This window comes from Neofelis nebulosa, chromosome 2, assembly GCF_028018385.1.
Source record: "Neofelis nebulosa isolate mNeoNeb1 chromosome 2, mNeoNeb1.pri, whole genome shotgun sequence".
Classification (NCBI taxonomy): Eukaryota; Metazoa; Chordata; class Mammalia; order Carnivora; family Felidae; genus Neofelis; species Neofelis nebulosa.
Genome location: NC_080783.1, coordinates 141,360,156 through 141,384,201, shown reverse-complemented (window position 1 = coordinate 141,384,201; position 24,046 = coordinate 141,360,156). Strand labels below are relative to the sequence as shown.

General features: G+C 42.3%; 1 protein-coding gene across 2 annotated transcripts in view; it reads right to left on the bottom strand.

Moving 5' to 3' along the window:
• Positions 1-4,914: 4,914 nt before the first annotated feature.
• The window catches only part of ALG14 (ALG14 UDP-N-acetylglucosaminyltransferase subunit), a 108,310-nt gene continuing 89,178 nt past the window's right edge, over positions 4,915-24,046 (bottom strand). Inside the window, exon 4 of one of the 2 annotated variants that reach the window (XM_058716483.1) lies at positions 4,915-5,282. In XM_058716483.1, coding sequence (XP_058572466.1) covers positions 5,052-5,282 — 231 coding nt within the window. In that variant the 3' untranslated portion in view covers positions 4,915-5,051. The remainder of the gene's footprint in view (positions 5,283-24,046) is intronic. The other variant, XM_058716484.1, reaches the window with a different exon arrangement.

The following is a 24,046-nucleotide window of genomic DNA, read 5'->3' as shown; positions in this document are numbered from 1 at the left end:
AGTCAGATGGCTTAACTGACTGAGCCACCCAGGCACTCCTAGCAATTTTTTTTTTTTTTTAAACCTAACCTAGCTGTTAAGGTAAGTTTGGCTGGAGCTAGAGTGCCTTGGTTCAAATCCCAGCTCTGCAACTTTCTAGTTATAAAATCTTGGATAAGATACTTAATCTCTCTATGCCTCAGTTCCTCAACAAATGTGCTAATAAAATGAGGAATTTATGTTGAAGAGTTAGCTTAGGTTGTGACCATGGGACTGAAGAGGAAAGGGTGGATGTGAACTAGTCCAAAGGCAGATTAAATAGGTGAATTCAGATGACAAGGAGCCAAGAGGACAGAAAGACAAGGGAAAATTCTGGGGACATTAATAGAAAGCGGCAGGCGCGGGGGAGGGCAACCAGTTACATATAGATTAAGGAAAGAGAGTAGAAAACAAAAATGATTCCAAAGTTTGTTGCTTGAGAGATAGGGTGGAGGCTAGGATCTGTTAACCACTCTGGAGGGAAAAGGGAGAGCTATATCTAATCCACGTTGAAAGTGAGCTGGCAGCAAGGGGCACCTGGGTGGCTCAGTTGGTTCTGGCTCAGATCATCTCATGAGATTGAGCCCCACCTCGGGCTCTGCACACAGTGCAGAATCTGCTTGGGATTCTCTCCCTCTCTCTGCCCCTCCCCCGCTCATACTCCCACATGCACACACACACGCTCTCTCTCAAAATAAATAAACGTTAAAAAAAATAAAGTGAGTTGGGAGCAAGAATGTAAGTGTAGATAATTTGTCTTTAGAATGCTAGAGTGACAGGCTGAACAGAAGAAAGTTCAGGGCAGACAAGAAAATCTGGGTGTCTGCTCACTGCTGGACAGAGCTGAAAATCACGGGGAAGAAACTCCACGTGGCCCCAAATAAGGAACTGTATGGACGAGGACAATATTCTTTAACACTCACAAAGATGTTCTTATTGTGGATAAAAGAGGCTTAATACATTGCTGTCAAACTCCTTTTGGTGAGATGGGGCTTTTCAGAAGAAATAAAGCACTGATTCAATCTAAGGAACTGCACAGTAAGGGGGTAGTACATTTCTCAGTTTGAATCTATCTTTGGAAGGCCAAATAAACACCATGTTTTAAGTTGCTTTTATGAGGGAAAGCAAGGGTCATCTCCTTCTTAGCAGTCTTGCTCTTCAGTCTAAAATGGCACAACATTCCTCTTGTTGACACGGTTTCACAGCACTCTAAGTTCCTGGCTAAAGCTTCCTGTGATGACTTTTGGATGTCCTATTTGAAACAGTCAGACTTTCTGCCCTGGCAAACTGCTGAGACCCTTTAGGACAACTGAACTGTAGATAAAAATCTTCCAGGGAAGTAGGTGTGGGCAGGATGTGTGGTTTCCTTGTCTCTCATTTAAAGACTGATGCAATTAATTTTTCATGAACAGTCTCTTCCAGTAAGAGGTACATTCCAGAGTGTTTCAAGAGAAATCAGAAAAGACAAGCTAGTTCTTGATCCTCAGTTTGAGTCGAGACTACAGCACTGTTTTTTAATGTCACAGAAAGACACAGCAAGGAAGCTGTGCCCCCACTATCATCTCAAACCAGCCCCCTTTGCAAATGTGACCTTGAGGACCTGAGTTAGCCATAACACCAACACAACACACACCAGACCATGTACTCGCTTACCAAATAATCTGGAGCCGAGCCAACCTCACTCTGAATGTGTGCACAGTAGTCAGAACCCAGGAAGATTTTCCTAAATTTTTAGTGATAACACACACACGAGATTCTTTCTCTGACATTCCAGGCTAACCACGGTCTAGGTTAAGGCTCTGCAAAACATCTGGGACATACATTGCTGGAAAAAATTATGGCATCTTTTCTACAACTCTCCATGGCCTGACGGGATTCTCTGCGGCAGGATTACCTATGGGGACCCGGGGGAAGCTGCACTGGCACACTGACAGGCATTAACTGACCTGAACACGGTCCAATTTCACTTATTTACCTAGTGCCACTTAAACAAAGTGCAGAAAAAAAATTGAAAGGTGAAGAAATATACATGCTATTATCCCTAAAAAGATCACTTTCTGTCTAGAAAAGTAGAGGCTTATTTCATCTGACATTCTAGGCCTTTCCATCAATGGAAGCAGGGACAGCACCTGAGATTTGATGATTAAAGTCAAGGCACACAATGAACTATCACTAGGCTGACCTGTGGCAAAATACCATCCTTATTCTGAGAGTTTTCTCAGCCAAACACCTAGGAAAATGTCCTGACGACAGACGCTCCTACTTTAGCCAGAGATGTTCCGACAGAACAATAAAGGCTGGATCAGCCTCAGCATTTTAATTTCACGGCATCTCAGGTACTCTGACAGTCAGTCTCTAGTTATTTTCACTGACAGTGATCTCTTCATTAAGCAGATTTAGAAGGGAAAAATAAAAACTCGAACACTACAAGAGCTCTTCTCACTGTCTGTTGCCTTGTTAAAGGCGAGAGCTTGGAGAAGGGGGAATGGAATGTCTGTTCACTGAGGAGCCACCAGGCCAGGCTCTGCGCCGCGTGTTGTCACAGATTCTCAAGCAGGACCAACTAAATAATTGGTGGTGTCCAGTGCAAAATAAAACGTGGGTCCTTTGTCCCATATGTATTAAGAAATTTGAGAGTGACAGCAGAGTACTAACCCAAGTGCAGGGCCCTCCTGAGTGTGGGTCCCTATGGCTGCACAGGCCACATGCCCATGAAACTGGCTTTGCTCTCAAGCTAGGCTGCCCTAGGCTTGAATCTGGTCATGTGATTTTACTTTATTTTATTTTATTTTTTTTAACGTTTATTCATTTTTGAGACAGAGAGAGACAGAGCATGGACGGGGGAGGGTCAGAGAGAGGGAGACACAGAATCTGAAACAGGCTCCGGGCTCTGAGCTGTCAGCACAGAGCCCTATGTGGGGCTCGAACTCACAGACCACGAGATCATGACCTGAGCCGAAGTCGGACACCCAACCGACAGAGCCACTCAGGTGCCCCTCTGGTCACGTGATTTTAGACAAGTTACCTGTAAAAGGGGGATAGTAATAGTCCCTACCTCATTGAGTTGTTATTAGGATTAAATGAGTTAATATTTGACAAGTGCTTAGGAGAATACCTGGCCAGCAAGAACTTACCTAAATGCTTAGTAAAACTACACTCTGCCAAGGGGTGCCTGGGTGGCTTAGTCGGTTAAGCGTCCGAATGCAGCTCAGGTCATGGATTTGCGGTTTGTGAGTTTGAGCCCCGCGTCGGGCTCTGCAACAGCTCAGAGCCTGGAGCCTGCTTCAGATTCTGTGTCTCTCCATCTCTCGACCCCTCCCCTGCTCATGCTCTGTATCTCGGTGTCTCTGAATAATAAATAAACGTTAAACAAAAAAAAATTTTTTTAAATATACTCTGCCAAGCCTAAACATCCCAAAATGCTAGGGACAGTTACAGCCATGACAATGTGAATTTACTAAAGCATTTTTTTTTTTTTAAAGTAGGCTCTATGCCCAGCATTTAGCCCAATGTGGGACTTGAACTCACAACCCTGAAATCAAGACCTGAGCTGAGATCAAGAGTCAGATGCTTAACTAAGTGAGCCACCCAGGGGTCCCAATTGAACATTTAAAAAAAAATTTTTTTTTTTTACATTTATTTATTTTTGATAGAGACAGAGCACAAGTGGGGGAGGGGCAGAGAGAGAGGGAGACACAGAATCCGAAGCAGGCTCCAGGCTCTGAGCTGTCAGCAAAGAGCCCAACACGGGGCTCGAACTCACAGACCATGAGATCATGACCTGAGCCGAAGTCGGATGCTTAACCGACTGAGCCACCCAGGCACCCCTCCACTTGAACATTTGTAAAAATGTTTTTGAGTTTCAGGGGTTGGGTGGTTCAGTTTAGTGTCCGACTCTTGATTTCGACTACGGTCATGATCTCACAGTTTGTGAGTTCAAAACCCTTATTGGGCTCTGGGATGACGGCATAGAGCTTGCTTTGGATTCTCTCATTCTCTACCCCCACCCCGCCCCTACCCTACTCATGTGCTTGCACACACATTCTAAATAGATAAATAAACATAAACAAATACAAAATACACAGGAAAAAAATGTTTTTAGTTTGGATTCCTGAAACACAGAATCATGTTTTTATTACTATGACAGTAGTCACCTTTTAATTTATTTTAACAATTAAACAAGACATTTCAAAAGATATTCTGGATTCAGGGCAACTACTCACAAAGCAAAACCAAAGAATAAAAAAAGATACTGGTGTATGCTCACGGTTCTGGAAGCCTGTGGAATGCAAATTGTCATGAAGCCCATTTAATATAACTGCTTCCTTTATACTGAAAGGATTCACTAGGGACTTTACTGCTTCCATACAGGAAATAAAGCCTGTTGTATCTGAACAAAAACTAAGAAATATCTTTCTCTGCTACAATGCAGAATATTGTAAACAAAACAAAACAAAACAAAGAGTTGCAGAACAGGAAATGTTACTAATCATACTAATTCTATATTTAGTTGTAGGAAAAATATTACTAAGTCAAGTCAACAGATAACTTGCAGGTAGTGACAGAAAAGAAAAGAAATTTGGTGCACAGAAGCATAAATACTTAATGATTTATAAACGTTTGTTTTATAAGAGCACCCTCAGTTTCTTTACTGAGTTACACTTTTTTTTTTTTTAATTTTTTTCAATGTTTTTTATTTATTTTTGGGACAGAGAGAGACAGAGCATGAACGGGGGAGGGGCAGAGAGAGAGGGAGACACAGAATCGGAAACAGGCTCCAGGCTCCGAGCCATCAGCCCAGAGCCTGACGCGGGGCTCGAACTCACGGACCGCGAGATCGTGACCTGGCTGAAGTCGGACGCTTAACCGACTGCACCACCCAGGCGCCCCCTGAGTTACACATTTTTTACTCCTCACCACCAATAATTCTCAGGACCTTCAGAAACCTTTATAATAAACATGTAGTTTTTCTCTCCCCCAATTATGATAAATATGTTTGACTGCAAAATTCTAGAGAAGAAAGTTGTCATTTGTCAGACAATTCGCCCGAGGTACACAGACTTGGGATACTTCTCCTTAAGAGCCGGCCACTGAACAATGAAGTAATCGGAGAGGTGAAACAGAATCTTTCCGGACAGGGATAAATGTTCTACTCGGCAGATGCTTTCAACATAGACAATGATCACTTTCTTTATTCCTAGTATCCCAAGGAGAAGGGCAGATACGCAGACAGGAACACATGTTCCTGGTCCATTACACAACACCTTAAAAAAAAAAAAAAAGTTGAAGGTCAAATTAACATACAGAATACTAATCTAAATGAGGCATTTAAAGTTAAAAACAGTCACATCTTAGAGGAGACTTTTTATTATCCTAAGCCTTGAATTATTCCTTGTCAAGATCTAGTGTGCAGCAAACCCCATGCACATAGGAGTAGACAGGGCTCCATGCTGGCTCTCCTGCTTACCAGCTGTGTGGCTCAAGGCAAACAACTTAACTTCTCTGGGCCAGTGGCTCCAGGCAAACAACTTAACTTCTCTGCTACCAGAGGGTGTCTAGCACAGTGCCTGATGCTCAGCCAGGATCCACTGTGTTGTGGTGCTCTTCTCCAATTGCTTGCGGGTCACACAAATACACAGAAGACAGATAAAGTCAGCTATGAGTCACTATTTTCTCATGTACCAACTTGTTCTTGTTGATTTTCTAAAATAATCTTTATAACGGTTGGAGCATTGACATGTAAGATGTAGAAGAAAATGTCTTTAAATGACTATGTAGGGTATTTTTGTGGGGTATATATAATCATTTTAGGAGTCCAGGCCAACAAATGGGATATTTGAGAGAAGGCTACTAAATGAATGAGGTTTTTTTTCCCCTCACGAGAATTTAATCTGTGTTTGTGGTCCAGGGATTTTGATGCTTTTGAATTTTGCTAATTTTTATAAAAAGCCACCGGTTAAAAACAATTTAGAAATAACAATTGTTATTTGGCAAAAGTAACAAGAGAAACAGAAATCCAACTCCTAGAGCAACTGCAAAGACTTTTTAGAAGACTTTTAAGAAAATGAGAGGAAGCCTATTTCATGGAATTGTCGGTAAGATAATTTATTATTATTTTCTGAGAAAAATTGTTTTGCACAACATTGTAATCATGTGCCCGTATTTACTTAGCAAAGCCTAATAAAGCATTTTTTTTTTTTTTTTACTCCACAAATCAAAAAACAGGAGATTTGTGGCTGTCTACACGTGCCTGCTGGGCATTATCTACAATGTCACATGATCTTTCCAGCACATAGTCCACAAAACTTATCAGACATCAGAGAATCTTAGAGTTGAAAGGGTCTCCAGATATACTGTCTGACCATCTCGGCATTTCAGAGACTGTCCTGATAGACGATGGACTGGACGGACATTCTGCCAGGGCTGTAAGACTCGGTCAGGGCTCTCAGGGTTTGATAAGTTATCTGATCTAGGCTCCGCCCTTCCTGGAGGCAAGCCCACCTGACACACCATCCACAGGACTTTGGGAAGAGAGAAGGTAGCCTGTTTCAGGTGGAAACCAATCTTTTTTATGCCTTCCTTAAAGTGGCTACCTACCTACCCCCTGTCTTTATGAAGAGTTTTTGTTTAGTTTTTCTTAAATTACCAGCTACTAAGCTGCTCTCCAGACCAATCTTCTTTGATCCCTATTGAGTTGCCCTTATAACTTTTTCTTCACAGACCCTGAAGACACTGTAATAGAAAGAACATGGGACTGAGAGTCGGGAACAGGGTACAACCCTGTTCAACAGTGTTGAACTGAACAGGGTTCAATTACTGTCTCTTTACTGTTGGGACAGTAATGAGAATCACCACCTAGGCTCTCACTGCCACTCTTTATCAACAACTCACTGTGGCCAGGTACTGTACTAAACAGTCCACACACATTATTTTAATTACTCCTCACAGCAATCATTTGAGGCAAGTTTTATTGTCCCTTTTTGCAGAATAGGAAACTGAGGCACAGAGAGATTTGGCAAGTTGCCTGATCGCATGTTTAGGAGTGGAGGACGTCTATTGCTTCAGTCACTTTTTACCTGGGACTCGGTTACCATATGTACAGGGAGAGTGGACTCAATGACTTTCCCTATCAGCTCCAGGATTCTTCTAATTCTATGACTCTAATTCGCCTCTAGTTTTGTCTTATGCCTAAATTACAAGATTGTTCTGAATCCTTTCAGAGTTCAGAATTCTAAAAATCCTATTGATGCAAGGTTTCTCAACAGTGGCATTACTGACATTTTGGACAGGATAATTTTTCATTGTGGTGGCCTGTCCTGCACATTGTAGGATGTTTAACAGCACCCCTGGCCTCTACCCACAAGATTCGAGTAGGCAAGACAATTAAGAATGTCTCCAGGCATTGCCAAATGTCTCTAGTTGAGAACCACTGCATTAATGTATTCCCTGATCCTTGGCTTATTTGTGTTGCATTTCTCAATCTTTTTTACATGGAACTGAACAAAATAAAACCTACAGCTAAAAAATAATGTAAAGATTGCTTGTTGGGTCTTCAATGTCACAAAAATATTTTCATGTTCGTTGCCTTTGAAACAAATGTACATATCCATGTGTGTTCATTTCACTACCTGAACATACAAACTGTGAATGTTCTGATGGAAATGTCTGTATACAGGCAGGGAAATGACTGGCCATTGGTGGGAGATGCATTAACAACCTGCTACAGATCAGAAATAGAGATTGTTAAGCTAAAAGTGGAAATTAAAGGCATTCATTTGTTTATCTCTGTCCTCTATTTCTATTTTGAGGCACCTTACTATCAAAGTCCTCGATACGATAAAACCACAAAACCATAAATCAAGTATTTAAAAAAAAATGGCATGGGGCACCTGGGTGGCTCAGTTGGTTAAGCGTCCGACTTCGGCTCAGGTCATGACCTTGCAGTCTGTGAGTTTGAGCCCCGCATCAGGCTCTGTGCTGACAGCTCGGAGCCTGGAGCCTACTTTGGATTCTGTGTCTCCCTCTCTCTCTGCCCCTCCCCCACTCATGCTCTGTCTCTCTGTCTCAGAAATAAATAAACATTAAAAAAAAATTTTAAAAATGGCAAATTCATCTTGAGGAAAACTTTGGCGAAGGAAAGCTACTTTTAATTAAGCACAGGTTTTGATCCTGCATTTTATAGAAGCCTAGGCAAGACAATTAAAAAATTGTGGACTGTGGAGTTTCCACTGTTTAATGAAGCATATCAGAAAGACTTATTCCAAGCATTGAACAAAACAATTTTAAGTAAAAAAGATGTTAAACAATATAATGGTTGATCTTGTCTTTTTAAAAAAACACAGAAATACTCTTCATATTTCTATTTCTTAAAATGGACATTCTCAAGAAATATGGGGGCATTGCTTTTATTGTCTTTCCTCCTTTCTACTTTGTAAGCTCCTTATGGGCAACTTCTAGGACCATCTATGTTCTACACCTGGAACAACAAAAGGCACTCACTAAATTTTGCTCAAAGGAGTGAAGGGGTAAAGGAGGGGTGGGGAATCTTTTGCCCATTGTATATAGAGTGGAATGCTCCATTTGCTACACTCAACTCCATTTGTAACTCTATCATACACACTTACCATAAACATAAAAGCTGTAACTGACAGCTTTTTTTATATTAAATATAATTTATTGTCAAGTTGGTTTCCATACAACACTCAGTGCTCATCCCAACAGGTGCCCTCCTCAATGCCCATCACCCACTTTCCCCTCTCCCCCATCTCCCATCAACCCTCAGTTTGTTCTCAGTATTTAAGAGTCTCTTAAGGTTTGCCTCCTTCTCTCTCTGTAACTTTTTTTCCTCTCTTCCCCTCCCCCATTGTCTTCTGTTAAGTTTCTCAGGATCTACATATGAGTGAAAACATATGGTATCTGTCTTTCTCTGCTTGACTTATTTCACTTAGCATAATACCCTCCAGTTCCATCACGGTGCTGCAAATGGCCAGATTTCATTCTTTCTCATTGCCAAGTAGTATTCCATCGTATATATAAACCACACCTTCTTTATCCATTCATCTGTAACTGACAGCTTTTTAGAAAATCATCCCACATCCACTTGCCTTTTCTTCAGGGAACCATTGCACTGTATTTCTCTCTCCCTCTCTCAACTTAAGTGCTTGGGTAGACTCCATAACCAACTATAAGGAGAGGACATATGACTCCAGTCTGACCAGTCCTGGCATCAAATTCCCCTGACAGAAGTCACTTGTTCAGGGCAGAGCACCTAATCCAGTGAGAAAACCACAAGATGGAGCGGGACATTTGTTGGGGCTGCTGAGAGAGCAGTGACTTTTCTGCTATACGAAAACCTTGGAGGATGTAGGCCTGGCACTGTTAACACTTCTCTTGCTACCCTGAGAATGAAGCCATCACAAAGCAGAACAGAGCAGAACTGAGAGATGAAGACAGGCCAGGTCCCAAAGGTAGCATTTATGATCCATGAATCCAGCTGTGCCTGAAGGAAACCAGATCTATCTCTAGACTTGCCAGGTATGTGAGGGAATACATTCCATTTTTACTTAAGACAGCATGAATCAAGACTTCTGTCACTAGTAATAAAAAGTGTACTAATTGACGTAGCCCTTGATTTTGTCTAACTCCCTGACTAGCCTCTGACTAGTTGTAGTGCCAACTGTTAAGTGTTCAATATGTGCCTGCTAGATGAATTAACGAGCCAATAAATAAACTTTCTCTGAGAGCAGAAAATCCAAGAGATGTACTAAGGATAATACAAGTTATAGGTCAAGAAAACAGAAAGAGGTCAGGGCTAATATAAAGTCATGAGGGTAGATGAGCTGGATCAAGGATCAATGGTTACAAAAGGATTGTTGCTCTGTAGATGTGGGTCACCACAGGCCCAAGTCCTGTTGGTTGAAACATAACACTGGCATGTATGAAGAAATATAGTTAATTTGGGGAGTCTGAACTCAACTTCTGGCCTAGTAGGAACTCTATGCACACAATGTGGGCCAAGACCTTTGGGGTCTGGATTGTTTTGAAGGTAAGAAACCATGAAGCTGAGAGCGATCCAACAGGGGGCACGTGAAGGAGAGATTAAAAGCCAGATGGGGAGCCCAACTAGGGCTGCAAGTGCAGGGAATGGGCAGAAAAGCAGAGTCTGACTCTGAGGTACCTGCCTGAAAGCTAGGCTTTCAAACAGCTTCTTGCTGGTGGAGGTGGAGGCTGGAGACAGCTCGTGAACGGCAGGGACAGGGCTGCAGGGAAGGTTCTGCAGAGCTTCCAGGGTCATGGATAAAGCTGGAGAACTAGAGGCCACTGTCAAAGCTGAGCTGGCTTAAGCAGGTAGTCTCTGTGGAGGTCACAGGTTTCAAAATCAACAGTCCTGTTTATTAGGATACTGGTTTCACTTTGTAGACAGGTAAATGGGGAAGATGCGGGAGGGAGCAAACACTGAGGTGGAGGAATAGTCCGGAGACACAGGGAGAAAAACGTCATAGATATAAGGCTTAACAGGAAGCAAAGTCAGATAAAGTGCTTAAGAGCGCATCTTCTTATTTTAGAAAAATAAGAAACCCACAAGGTCACCTGACTTAGCCTATGACCCAAAGTGTGTCAAACATAACGAATCAATGTTTCTTATAGCCAAGAAAGCTACAAAGATAGAGATCATCAGATTTGGCCAAGAGAAGGGTAATGGACACCTCAGGGATAGCTATTCCAGTGAATCTTTGGGCTAAAATACAGGGCAGGAGAAGAGTGAGCCCAAAGGGGAAGAGAGCTCCAGGAGGAGCTGGGTGAGTGAAGGAGGCTGGGGAAAAGGTTTATAGAATGGAATGAATGATCTATATGTGAACATAAAGATCAGTGGAACTGGTGGTGAGGGAGGAACTTACTCTACAGAAAAGAGTGAATTCTTTCAACACCAGGAGAAAAGAGTTAGAATTCTGAGTATTTTTGAGGTTGGTTTGGGAAAAATTGTATTTTTTGAGAACACGACAAAGGATAAGAATGATGCCACTGGAAGTTTGCTCCCAGTGGATTTTCTTTTAAATGCTAATAATTTTCAGCTCATTGTGTAAACCACAAAAAGCATAAAGAAAAAAAGTAACCTTTCCAATCTCATCAATCTGTTAAATTTTGGTATATTCTCTTTCAGTGAATGTCTTTATATAAACATTTATATTTTACTAGAAACAGGATCACATATGCACATACATAATTGTGAGAGCTTATATATAAATATTGTAGAATTCTGGTTAGCCATAGTTTTGTGTGTTATAAAAATTTTTTTAAATTCCATGATTTTTAATGACTGCCTATATTTAATTCTATGGCTAGCTCATAATTCAATTAACTCTTCCCTGTTAGAAATTTAGATTGACTCCTTTTCTTTCTGTTCTAAATCATGCTGTTTGATGTCTTTGTATAGATATCTGTGACCCCTAATGTTTTAATTTTGGATTGAACTACGTTCCAGAGTTCTTGCTGAGGGAGAGGTTAGAAGAAACAGCTTCAAGGACTTAAGGAAGTTGCAGAAAGTTTATTAAAACAACTGTCATGAATTGGGAATGGGCCATGTGGTGTTTTGGGTTTTGTTCCTGCCTGGAATCTGTTTGAGCAATTTCTTACCATATGAAATGTGGCAGCAAGCAGAGCCCAGCTCTCATGGCCTAAGTGAGACTCCTTTCTAGGTCCCCTCAGCAGCTCGTGGACGGGCCAGTGACTTGGCTAGATGTTTCTGCCTAGATCTGACCAAGAGCCAGGGGTGTAGAAAAGCAACTCTGGAGAAGAAACGGTTTCTGTGACAAAGGTGCCATTGAAGAGACTCCTGTCCAGTACTCGCAGTGGCAGGTACAGTGTTCACTCTCCAGTAGCAGTGGCAAAAGTGTCTTCCCAAACCAGGTCTGTGGCCATGGAATTTTGGCCATGGCCCTAACTGTTCTGCTCCCATCTTGTCCCTCCATGTTTTCTAGTCCAACCTCACTGGCTTTCTCAGTAATTCTGAGAGCTCTTCTTTTAAGGTTCCCAGACCCAATTCCAAAGTGTGTGTGTGTGTGTGTGTGTGTGTGTGTGTGTGTAGGGGGGAGGAGTGTGGATGGTGTCCCTACACACAGTACCAAGCAATTCTCAGATATCAGCAGCATGACTGAGAATTTAACTCAATTTTGACGTTATCTGGGGATAGTACCAGCATCCACAAGTTTAAGGACCAGTCCTATGAGAATGCTCCTCACTCCCTACTTCAGACATCAGTCACAAGCCCCAGGCTATTAAACCTGTATTTCTGATTGACAGGCTATAGCCTGGAAGTTAGAATGACTTCCTCGGTAGGTTCTTTTAATTTCCTAGAGCAGCTCACAGAACTCAGGGAAACATTTATGTTTACCAATTTATTAAAGGACGTGAATAGTCAGAGGAAGGGGGAGGTATAGCACACCACTGTCCCCAATCTCCAAGTGTCCACCAACCCAGAAGTTCTCTGAACCCAGTCCTTTTGGGTGTTTATGGGGACTTTACTATACAGTAATGACTAAGTCACTGGCCATTGGCTGATTCAACCTCCAGACCTTCTTCCCTCCCCTGAGATGGGGTCTGGGGGGAACTTGAAAGTTCCAACCTTCTAATCACAGGGTTGGTCCTCCTGGCAACTAGGACCCTAAAGTCACCTTCATTACTGTAACACAAGACTCATTCATTGCCCTATCACAGGAAATTCCAAGGGTTTTAGGAGCCTTGAGCTGGAAATCTTGGACCAAGACTAAATACATATGAGAAATATATTCATTTCATTCATTCATTCAAATGACCAAATAATATATTTCTTATAAATCACATAATTTTAGCTTTCAATAGCCTTTCACTAAATTCTTTTCCTATTTCAATTAGCCAGAGTGGATTCAAAAAAAAATTTTTTTTAAGTTTATTTATTTTGACAGAGAGAGAGGCAGAAAGAGAGGAGACAGAAAATCCCAAGCAGGCTCTGCACCATCAGTGCAGAGCCTGATGTGGGGCTCGAACCCCTGAACTGTGAAATCATGACCTGAGCTGAAACCAAGTTTCAGATGCTTAACCGACTGAGCCACCCAGGTGCCCCAGCCAGAGTGTATTTACCAAGAATCTGTACTGGTATGGGAAGAACAAAGACACAGAATAGCAAATGCAGAGTCAGACGAGGAATGGATCATGTCTGGGCAGAAACAACATTTGCGCTGGCAGGGCTAAGAGCACCGAAGCACAGGGAGCAGACACAGTGAGACATGGATGAGGGCAATGCCACAGGAAGGGCCAGGTGAGCAAGTACTCCAGAATGGGAAGGGGAGGTGAAAGACCTCAGCCACAGAGGAGGAGGGCAAGAGCAGTGAGGAAATAGCTCTGAAAACTGGAGGGAGAAGCATCTGTGAATAATCAAGGGAGGGAGGAAGAAAATGCAGTTGGAGAGCAGGTGGTCTGTAACATGTAGAGGTTAGTCAGGGGACCAGAAAGCTCGGGTGAAGCCTGAGGAAAGGCAGTGCTGAGTGTCCACGACCAGTGGAAGTGGACAGCAGGAAGGAAAAGGATGAGTAGCAGATGGGATGACGTATTCCTTGGCTCACAATGTGGTACATTGCATTTCTTCTTTTTTATGGATATTTGATCATCTGAGTATTAACAGTTAAACAGAAACATCTAAATATCAAAAATAATGTGAAATAACCAAATGAATCCTAAACACTAGAATCAACAGCTATTTATGAACCTTAAGGTCTCTTACAATTCCACTGCTAACACACAGAATTTTCAGAGTTGTCATCATTGTGTATGTAGCATTCTGAGGTCTACTTTTCCAATTCCATCACTGCTTCCATTCCATGTGCTACATAGGCATTTGCTGCTTTGCAGCATGAACGTGCTATAGTCTACCTGGATACTTCCTAGCTTCTCTTGACACAGGTATAGCTTTCATCTTCTGTTTTTTTGTGAGTGAAGAATGAAACCGAACTTATTAATGTAATGACATCATTTGTAATGATGCTTTAAGCAGTGTTCACAGAAAAACAGACCGCCAATTTACACATGCTGAACAAGAGGTAATTGTGTTTACCACCAAAATACTTAGGTTAGATAAAGAATTGACACCTTTGAGAGAGAGATACCGGCTTCCAGCTACGGAATGAGTAAGTCCTAGGGATACAAGGTACAGCCAATGGACTAGAGTCAATCCTTTAGTAATACTGTTGTGTGCTTTCACATGATAGCTACACTTGTGGTTAAGTACAACTTAATTTATAGACATATGGAATGACTACGATGTATGCCTAAAACTGATACAACAAATGTATGAACAGTATTTCAATTAAAAATTGACATCCTTTACACTATCTTTAATTTCTCCTTCTTTGCCATTAAAAAATCATTCCTGGGGCACCTGGGTGGCTTAGTCGGCTAAGCGTCCGACTTCGACTCAGGTCATGATCTTGCTTTCATCTTCTTTTAAAAAGGTAAATTTAGGGGCGCCTGGGTGGCTCAGTCGGTTGAGCGGCCGACTTCGGCTCAGGTCATGATCTCGCGGTCTGTGAGTTCGAGCCCCGCGTCGGGCTCTGTGCTGACAGCTCAGAGCCTGGAGCCTGTTTCGGATTCTGTGTCTCCCTCTCTCTGACCCTCCCCCATTCATGCTCTATCTCTCTCTGTCTCAAAAGTAAATAAACATTAAAAAAAAATTTTAAAAAAAGGTAAATTTAATAAATTGCTTTTTATCTAGTCTAATGTGCTCATGTTGTAAGGATACTGATTTTATTGCTGGCTCCTCAAATTATCAATTACTTGTACTTCGCTTGGTGACAACTCAAAAAAACTGTTCCTAATGTAAATGAGGTTCCTGGACCAAATTCCAACGTGTGTGTGTGTGTGTGTAGGCTTCCCCACACCAACAGTGATCTAGATACCAGCTGGGTGTCTTACAATTTGACTCAATTCTGACACTACCTACACAGAGACAGAATCAGATTCCAAAGGTAAAGGGCTCAGTCCTATAAGTCCACCCTTCACTTCAGATACCAGTCACACACCCAGGATGGTACCTGTGTTTCTGGCTGACAGGCTACAAACTGGAGGCTCCAGCTACCTGCTCGAACTCAGGATACCGCAAGCCCATGCTGTTACTGGTACTTCTGCCTAAATGGCTCTAAATCAGAGGTTCCCACAATCCCTTGCTTGAGTTCAATTAATTTGCTAGAATAGCTCACAGAACCCAGAAAAAGACATTTACTCGCTAGATTACTGATTTATTACAAAGGATGTTAAGGGATATGAATCAACAGCCAGATGAGGAGATACACAGGGCAAGTTATGGGCACGTGGAGCTTCCATGCCCTCTTGGAACTTGCCATTCTCCCCAAATCACCTTGTGTTCACTAACCTAGAAGCTCTCTGAACCCTGTCTTCTCGGGTTTTTGTGGAGGCTTCCTTACACAGTCATGATTGACTAAATCATTGGCCACTGGTGACTGAATGTACCTCCAGCCTCTCTCCCCTCCCTGAAGGTTGGGAGGGGGGTTGGCACTTAAAGTGCTAACCCTCTAATCACACGGTTGGCTACGCTGGCAACCAGCCCCCATCTTAAGGGCTCTCCAAATAAAACCTTTACTGCTCTCATCACTTAGGAAATTCTAACAGTTTTAGAGGAGCTTTGAGTCAGGAACTGTGAATTAAGACCAAATATATACGAGAAATATATTTTGGGTCACCTGAATGGCCATAAACATGCTTTTCTTCTAAATCACAATATCGCACATTGCAATAAAAAAACAACAGTAAGGGGGCGCCTGGGTGGCGCAGTCGGTTAAGCGTCCGACTTCAGTCAGGTCACGATCTCGCGGTCTGTGAGTTCGAGCCCCGCGTCGGGCTCTGGGCTGATGGCTCGGAGCCTGGAGCCTGTTTCCGATTCTGTGTCTCCCTCTCTCTCTGCCCCTCCCCCGTTCATGCTCTGTCTCTCTCTGTCCCAAAAATAAATAAAAAAACGTTGAAAAAAAAAATTTTAAAACAAACAAACAAACAAAAAACAACAGTAAGTTTTCATCCTGTAGGATCTTCTCCAGTTAAGTTCCCTATATTGACACTGATTACTCCAGTTCAGTCAGAATATTCTTGTTTATGTTGCATTCACACAATCCATCAAGAGGCTGGACAACATGGTGCTTATGGGCCAGGGATTTACGATCACACAGACATGGGTTGGCTGTTTCACAGCAGTGTGACCAGGGACAAACTGCTTATCCATTCCATGGCTCAGTTTCCTCACTTATGGATTACTTCATTCAAGAAGTATTTATTGAGCAAAGATAACATGCCAGGTACTATTCTGGGTATTAGGAATGTACTGATGAACAAAAGTCCCTGACTTCACAAAGTGTACGTTCCAGTGGGTAGACAGAAAATAACAGATGCATGTGTGAACATACAACACAGAGCAGGCTAAGGAAAGAGGAGATACGGAGGTCAAGTAAGAGCTGGGAGGAGGTGACTTGTAAGCAAATATGTGATGAAGTGGTGTGGTCTTCTGAGGAAAAGAGACACCAGAGCAAGAGGCAGGAAAGAAGAGGCAGATTTTGTGGACTGACTGTAAGTTACTGAGGGCTAATGAAAGGGTTTGGGGGGTTAGGGAGGGGCAGGAGCTTGAGACAGATCATAATCTCACAGAGCTGTTATGTCCAGGTGAAACTCTATCTTCGGGGTTTGGCTTCTCGTGGTAAATACTGGAAACAAAGACACACAGGGCCAGATGACACTGGCCTGATGGTGCCGTGGGGAGGCAGGTAATAAGCTTTAATGCATTCTTCTTCTTGGGAGCTTGTAGTAGGTAGGGAGAGAATGTGAGGGGTGGGGAAGAGTCATTAACCAGAAACAAACCAGAACATGAGGAAAATGGCATCTACTTAATAGTGTTACTGTGGAGATTAAATAAGCTAATACGTGTAAAAGCATCTGATGTAGTGCTTGGCCCATTTTAAAAATTCAATAAGTGGCAGTTATTATTATGATCCACCCAAAAGTCAAGGAGTGTAATTATGGCATTTTTCAAACTCTTGAGAGTGTTCACAAGGCTCTTCCTTCACTCTGTCACAGGCATAGTGCTGACCTGGCGCGATTCATCTTATCCGTCAGAGGACACCTCAGAAGAGTTACCCAACCATCCATTTTGTCTTTACCTTCCAGTCATGTTTTTTTTGCCCTGCCTGCTCCCCTACAAGTGACGCCGGTGCAAGAAAATGATGGAAGGAGCCTGATTACCAGCAGTGGTATTTTCCGGATTTCCACAGACGGTAGACAACTGAAGGATTCTTGAGCATCCCTGCTTTGGGCCTGCAGAGCCCCAGTAGTGTATCTCTCAGCCTGTGGCCAAATGGCCGTGAAAGTTGGCGGCTGCAACACGGTCAGCAAGCCTGATAACGTGATGAATAAGCCTCATCTTGTTCATTTCAAAACAGGAGATGGCTATTTTATCCTTGCATGGGAAACTAGACTCCCAACCTTCTGGCGACCTTCCTGATTTGTCAGGTTTGGGTTCAGCAACAGGGGTGGCAGGTAAACAGGGAGCAGAGACATGCAGACATTGGGCTCCAGTATCCCCTCCATAACTCAGGGATGGTCAACTGTAGTTTCAGTACGTGTTAGCAGGATCGTACAGACCAAGGCTCCACAAAGCTGGGCACTCTATACATGTTGACGGCCAATCCTCCCACTCTGAGTGCAGAGTAGGCGAAGGAACTCAGAGCTTGTTGGGGACACACTGGGTTGGCGTTTCATTTCCTTGCCCTGATCTTCCATCATGAAAAAGTAAATACGTATGTAAAATTAACACTTAAATTTTTTTTTTGGTCTGGTTAAGCCATGCTTGCTCTGCATCAATATTAAAGATCATTGTCAGGCTAATCAAACATTGTTCTCCTAACCCTTCCTGGAAGCAGCTGAGGAAACTGAATTTTTTAGTTTTCCGGTTCTCAGGACCAAACGGTCAAGGTGACGTTCATTTCCTGCCTTCTTGGTGTTTGTTTGTTTTCACTGTATTTTCCATGGTCTGAAATGATTTCACAGAGATCTTTGAATCGTAGTAGGTCAGTATTTTTTCCTTTGTTTTCCCTGCACCCTATACTCACTTGCTCTCCCAGAAGCAGATGGCTAGCGTTAGATGCGGCCTCTGGGAGTCATTTAGCTCAATCCTCTCCCTATTGCCTGAGAAAGAAGGGCAAGACCTCGACCTTTACAGGCACCTACTATTGCCAGGCACGGGACCTGTGTGACATTTTGCATAATTACCTCACTTAAACCTCACAATTGTTCTCTGGAGTGGATGCTGTTGCTCTCATGTTCTGGACAAGAAAACTAAAGCACAGAGAAATGAAATGACCTATGTAAGATCATACAGCTGAAGACTCCAACCCAACTTCTAGAAGACGAGTCTCTCCTGTCCACCATCCCGGTCTGGCTCTGCCCTGCACCTGTTAACCAGATCCGACATTAGCTGGAAGTAGGCTTAAAGGCAAGGAGGGCTCCAGGGCAGACAGGACTCAGGGAGTTTAACTGAAGGTGAAATTCTGACAACTGTTACTAATATTTTATAGCTTTAATAGAGACATAAGTGGCAGACCAGAACATGGCACTGGACTCGGATGGATTAGGAAAGGCTTTCATCAGATTAAATAGAAAAAAATGGTTAACATTTTTATAAGAAAAGGGAGTACCCTTTCTAAACAGGAAGAACTGGCTTGATCAGAGCAGTTATATAATTCCTGACTTCTGTCAAGGCCCTCTCTTAACTAGATAAGTGATAGTCTTCATGATCTAGTCAGCAGTTCTCCTTAGATAATTTATGCACAGATTATTTTTGCACTACAGGCATATCTTGTTTTACTGCACTTTGCTTTATTATGTTCCGCAGATACAGTGGTTTTTGTTTTTGCTTTTGTTTTTAACAAACTGAAGGTCTGTGGCAGCCCTGCGTCGAGCCAAGTCCATCAGTGCTGTTTTTGCAACAGCATTTGCTCACTTCAGGTCTCCGGGTCACATCGTGGTAATTCTTGCACTATTTCAAATGTTTTCATTATTATTAGATTTATTATGGCAATCTGTGACAAATGATATTTGATGTTACTATTGTAATTGTTGTAAGGTGCCGCAAACTGTACCCATATAAAACAGCAAACGTGACTGATAAATGTGTTATGTTCTGACTGCTCCACCAACCAGCGGTTCCCCTCATCTCTCTCCCTCTCCTCGGGCCTCTCTGGTTCCCTGAGACACAATGTGTTGAAATTAGGCCAATTAATAACCCTACCAGAGCCTCCAAGTGTTCAAGTGACAGGAAGAGGCACATGTCTCTCACTTTAAATCAAAAGCTAGAAATGACCTAAACTTAGTGAGGAAGGCATGATGAAAGCCGAGATAGGCCAAAAGTTGCCGAACAGTTAGCCAAGTTGTGAATGCAACGGAAAAGTTCTTGAAGGAAATTAAAGGTGCTACTCCAGGGAACACACCAATGATAAGAAAGCAAAACAATCCTATTGCTGATATGAATAAAGTTTTAGTGGTCTGGATAGAAGATCAAACCAGCCACAACATTCTCTTAATGCAAGGCCGGATCCAGAGCCAGACCCCAACTCTCTTCGATTCTAAGAAGGCTGAAGGCGACACTAATGACTCTTTCCTAAAATAGGAACACTGGTAGGAAATGAGAGAAGCAATTAATTCTAGCAGGAGTTGTTTCAAGGGATTTAAGGGAAGAAGCCATTTCAGTAAATGAAAGTGCAAGGTAATGCAGCAAGTGCTGATGTAGAAGCTGTAGCAGGGTATCCAGAAGACCTACCTAAGTCAAGTCATGAAGGGGGCTCCGCTATATGAGATTTTCAATGTAGACAAAGCATCCTTCTATTGGATGAAGATGCCATCTAAGACTTTCACTGCTAGAGATACCTGGCTTCAAATACCGGGCTTCAAAGCTTCAAAGGACAGGAGGACTCTCTAGGAGCTGATCCAGCTGGTGACTTTAAGCTGAAGCCAATGCGCACTTACTATTTTTTTTTTAAATATGTTTTTTAGTGTTTACTTATTTATTTTGAGGGAGAGAGAAAGAAAGAGAGAGAGTGCACAAGTGGAGAAGAGGCAGAGAGAAAGGGAGAGAGACAGAATCCCAAGTAGGCTCAGCACTGTCAGCACAGAGCCAAACGTGGGGCTTGAGCTCATGAACCATGAGATCATGACCTGAGCTGAAATCAAGAGTCAGATACTTCACTGATGAGCCGCCCAGGCACCCTGCTCACTTATCATTCTGAAAGCGCTAGGCCTCTTAAGAATTTTGCTAAACCCACTCTGCTTGTGCTCTAGAAATGGAACCACAAAGCGTGGATTACAGCACATCTGTTCATAACATAATTTACTGAATATTTTAAGCCCACTGTTGAGAATTCCTGCTCAGAAAAAAGATTCTTTTCAAAATATTACTACTCACTGACATTGAGTTACTACTCACTCCACCCAAGAGCCTGGAAGATGTAGAACAAGATTAATGTTGTTTCATGCCTAACACAACACATAAAGATATAGATATATGGTTCCTCTGGTGGACCTGGGCAAAGTCCATTAAAAACCTTCTGGAAAGGATTCACCATTCTAGATGACATTAAGAACATTCATCATTCGTGGTCAAATTGTCAACATGATTTGGAGTTTGGAAGAAGTTGATTCCCACCCTCGTGGATGGCTTGGAGGGGCTCAGGACTTCAGTGAGAGAAGTAACAGCAGGTGTGGTAGAAATAGCAAGAGAACTAGAATGGGAAGTGGAGCCTGAACATGTGAGTGAATGGCTGTAATCATGATAAAACTTTCACGGATGAGGAATTGTTTATGAATGAGCATAGACGGTGGTTTCTTGAGATGAAATCTACTCCTGGTGAAGATGCTGTGAAGACTGTTGAAATGACAGCAAAGGATTGAGAATATGACATCAACTTACATGATAAAGCAGTGTCAGGATTTGAGAGGATTGATTCCAACATTGAAAGAAGTTCTACTGTGGGTAAAATGCTTGCAAACAGCCTCATATGCTGCAGAAAAATCATTCATGAAAAGAAGATTCAATCAATGTGTCAAACTTCATTGTTGTCTTGTTTTAAGAAATTGCCTCCACAGCTATCACCCTGATCAGTGAGCAGCAGGCAACATCAAAGCAAAAACCCCCCACCAGCAAAAAAATTACAACTCACTAAGAGCTCTGATGATGTAGCATCTTTTAGCAATAAAGTGTATTTATTTTTTTAAATGCTTGTTTTTCAGAGAGAGAGAGAGAGAGAGAGAGAGAGAGAGAGAGAGAGAAGCGTGGAGGAGGGGCAGAGAGAGAGAGGAACAGAGGATACCAAGCAGGCTCCACGCTACCAGCAGAGGGCCGATGTTGGGTTTGAACTCATAAACCGCAAGATCATGACCTGAGCCGAAGTTGGATGCTCAACCAACTGAACCACCCAGGTGCCCTGACAATAAAGTATATTTAAATAAAGGCATTTGTACTGTTTGTTTTTTAGATATAATGCTATCACACACTTAGCAGAATATTAGTAGAGTGTAAACAGAACTTTTATATGCACTGGGAAACCAACAAAATTCATTTGACTTGCTTTATTGTGGTATTTGCTTTACTGCTGTGGCCTGGAACTAAACCCGCAATATCTTTAACCTATGTATAAAGAAATGTTTATGAATTTTTATAGGGGATTATCTGGTTCTTTAATTCTGAGTCAAAAGGATACATAAAAGCACTTGTTTCCGATATTCTCGTTGTGTGTTCGTGCGTGTGTGTGTGTGTGTGTGTGTGTGTAAAAGAGAGAGAGACACTAAGACAATGAAACAGAGGCAAAATGATAATATTCAACAAACTTTGATGCATTAAGTAGTTGTACTTTGTTGTGGTTAAACACGGTACTCTGCAGCCAAGCCTGGACTGTACATCTTGAATAAGCTGTCAAGGTTTTCCAAAGAACATGTGCTTCACTCTGTTTTCAGGCATTCAAAAGTTATTTTCCTTTCATTGTCCATCACACATTTATCAAAATCAGGGTGTTTTTTTGAGGTTTTCATTGACTTGAATCTTTAGCTGAGTTTTGTTAATAAGTATGTTTCACTGCACTAATGACTCTCTTGTATTATAGACTCAGAAGACAGGTACCTTAGCAGGGGCTGAGAGAAGCAATGAGTTTATCCCAGTTCCATTCAGAGAGGACCCCTTTAAACCAGAAAGTAGAGGAAAAAAGACAGTCTCTTTAGCAAATGGTGCTGGGAGAACTGGACAGCAACATACAGAAGAATGAAACTAGATCACTTACACCATACACAAAAATAAACGTCAAAATGGATGACAGACCTAAACGTGAGACAGGAAACCATCAAAAACCTAGAGGAAAGAGCAGGCAACAACCTCTTTGACCTCAGCCACAGCAATTCCTTGCTCGACACATCTCCAAAGGCAAGGGAACTAAAAGCAAAACTGAACTACTGGGACCTCATCAAGATTAAAAACTTCTGCACTGCAAAGGAAACAATCAACAAAACTAAAAGGCAACCGACAGAATGAGAAAAGATACTTGCAAATGACCTATCGGATAAAGGGTTAGTATCCAAAATCTATAAAGAACTTACCAAACTCAACACCCGAAAAACAAATAATCCAGTGAAGAAATGGGCAGAAGACATGAATACATACTTTTCCAAAGAAGACATCCAGATGGCCAACAGACACATGAAAAGATATTCAATGTCACTTATCATCAAGGAAATACAAATCAAAGCCACACTGAGATACCACCTCATGCTGGTCAGAGTGGCTAAAATGAACAACTCAGGAAACTACAGATGCTAGTGAGGATGTGGAGAAATGGGAACCCTCTTGCACTGCTGGTGGGAATGTAAACTGGTGCAGCCACTCTGGAAAACAGTGTGGAGGTTCCTCAAAAAGTTAAAAATAGAACTACCCCTATGACCCGGCAATAGCACTATGAGGAATTTATCCAAGGGATACAGGAGTGCTGATGCATAGGGGCACGTGTACCCCAATGTTTATAGCAGCACTTTCAACAATAGCTAAATTATGGAAAGAGCCTAAATGTCCATCATCAACTGATGAATGGATAAAGAAGATGTGATTTATATATACGATGGAATACTACTTGGCAATGAGAAAGAATGAAATCATGCCATTTGCAGCAATATGGATGGAACTGGAAGGTATTATGCTGAGTGAAATAAGTCAGTCAGAGAAGGACAGATATATGTTTTCATTCATATGTGGATCTTGAGAAACTTAACAGAAGACCATGGGGGAAGGGAAGGGGAAAAAATAGTTACAAACAGAGAGGGAGGGAGGCAAACCACAAGGGACTCTTAAATACAGAGAAGAAACTGAGGGTGGATGGGGGTAGGGGAGAGGGGAAAATGGGTGATGGCCATTGAGGAGGGCACTTGTTGGGATGAGCACTGGTGTTGTATGTAAGCCAATGTGACAATAAATTATATTTAAAAAAATAAACCAGCAAGTAGAGAGATGACTCTATGCTAGTATTTCTCAGGCCTCCATATCACATTCACCCAGGGGCACTTGCCCAAAATGTATTCTTTCTAAAGCAGAATCTCTGGGTCCAGAATCCTGGAATATGCATTTTAAACAAGCTCCCATGTGATTCTGGTGCAAGCTATAGCTTGTAAACCTCTGTTCTATACTATAAGAAGGGGTTGGCACCCCATCTACATTTATTCCTGCAAAAGGGGTCTGTGTGTGCTAAGGGAGAAGGAGATGTGGCTACCTGTGATCCATCAAAGGCCATCCTCTCTCTCATCCTGCAAGACCACTTTGGGGGCAGGAGTGTAGCTGAACTCATCTGGAGGAGTTTTTTAGTGAGTCCGAGCTTCCTACTAGCAGAGAGAACTGCCAGAACTCTGTTTGCTAGACTCTTCAAAATCAAGTAGCCTAAGATAGGGAGGAGACCTATCTCAAAGGACTTGAAGT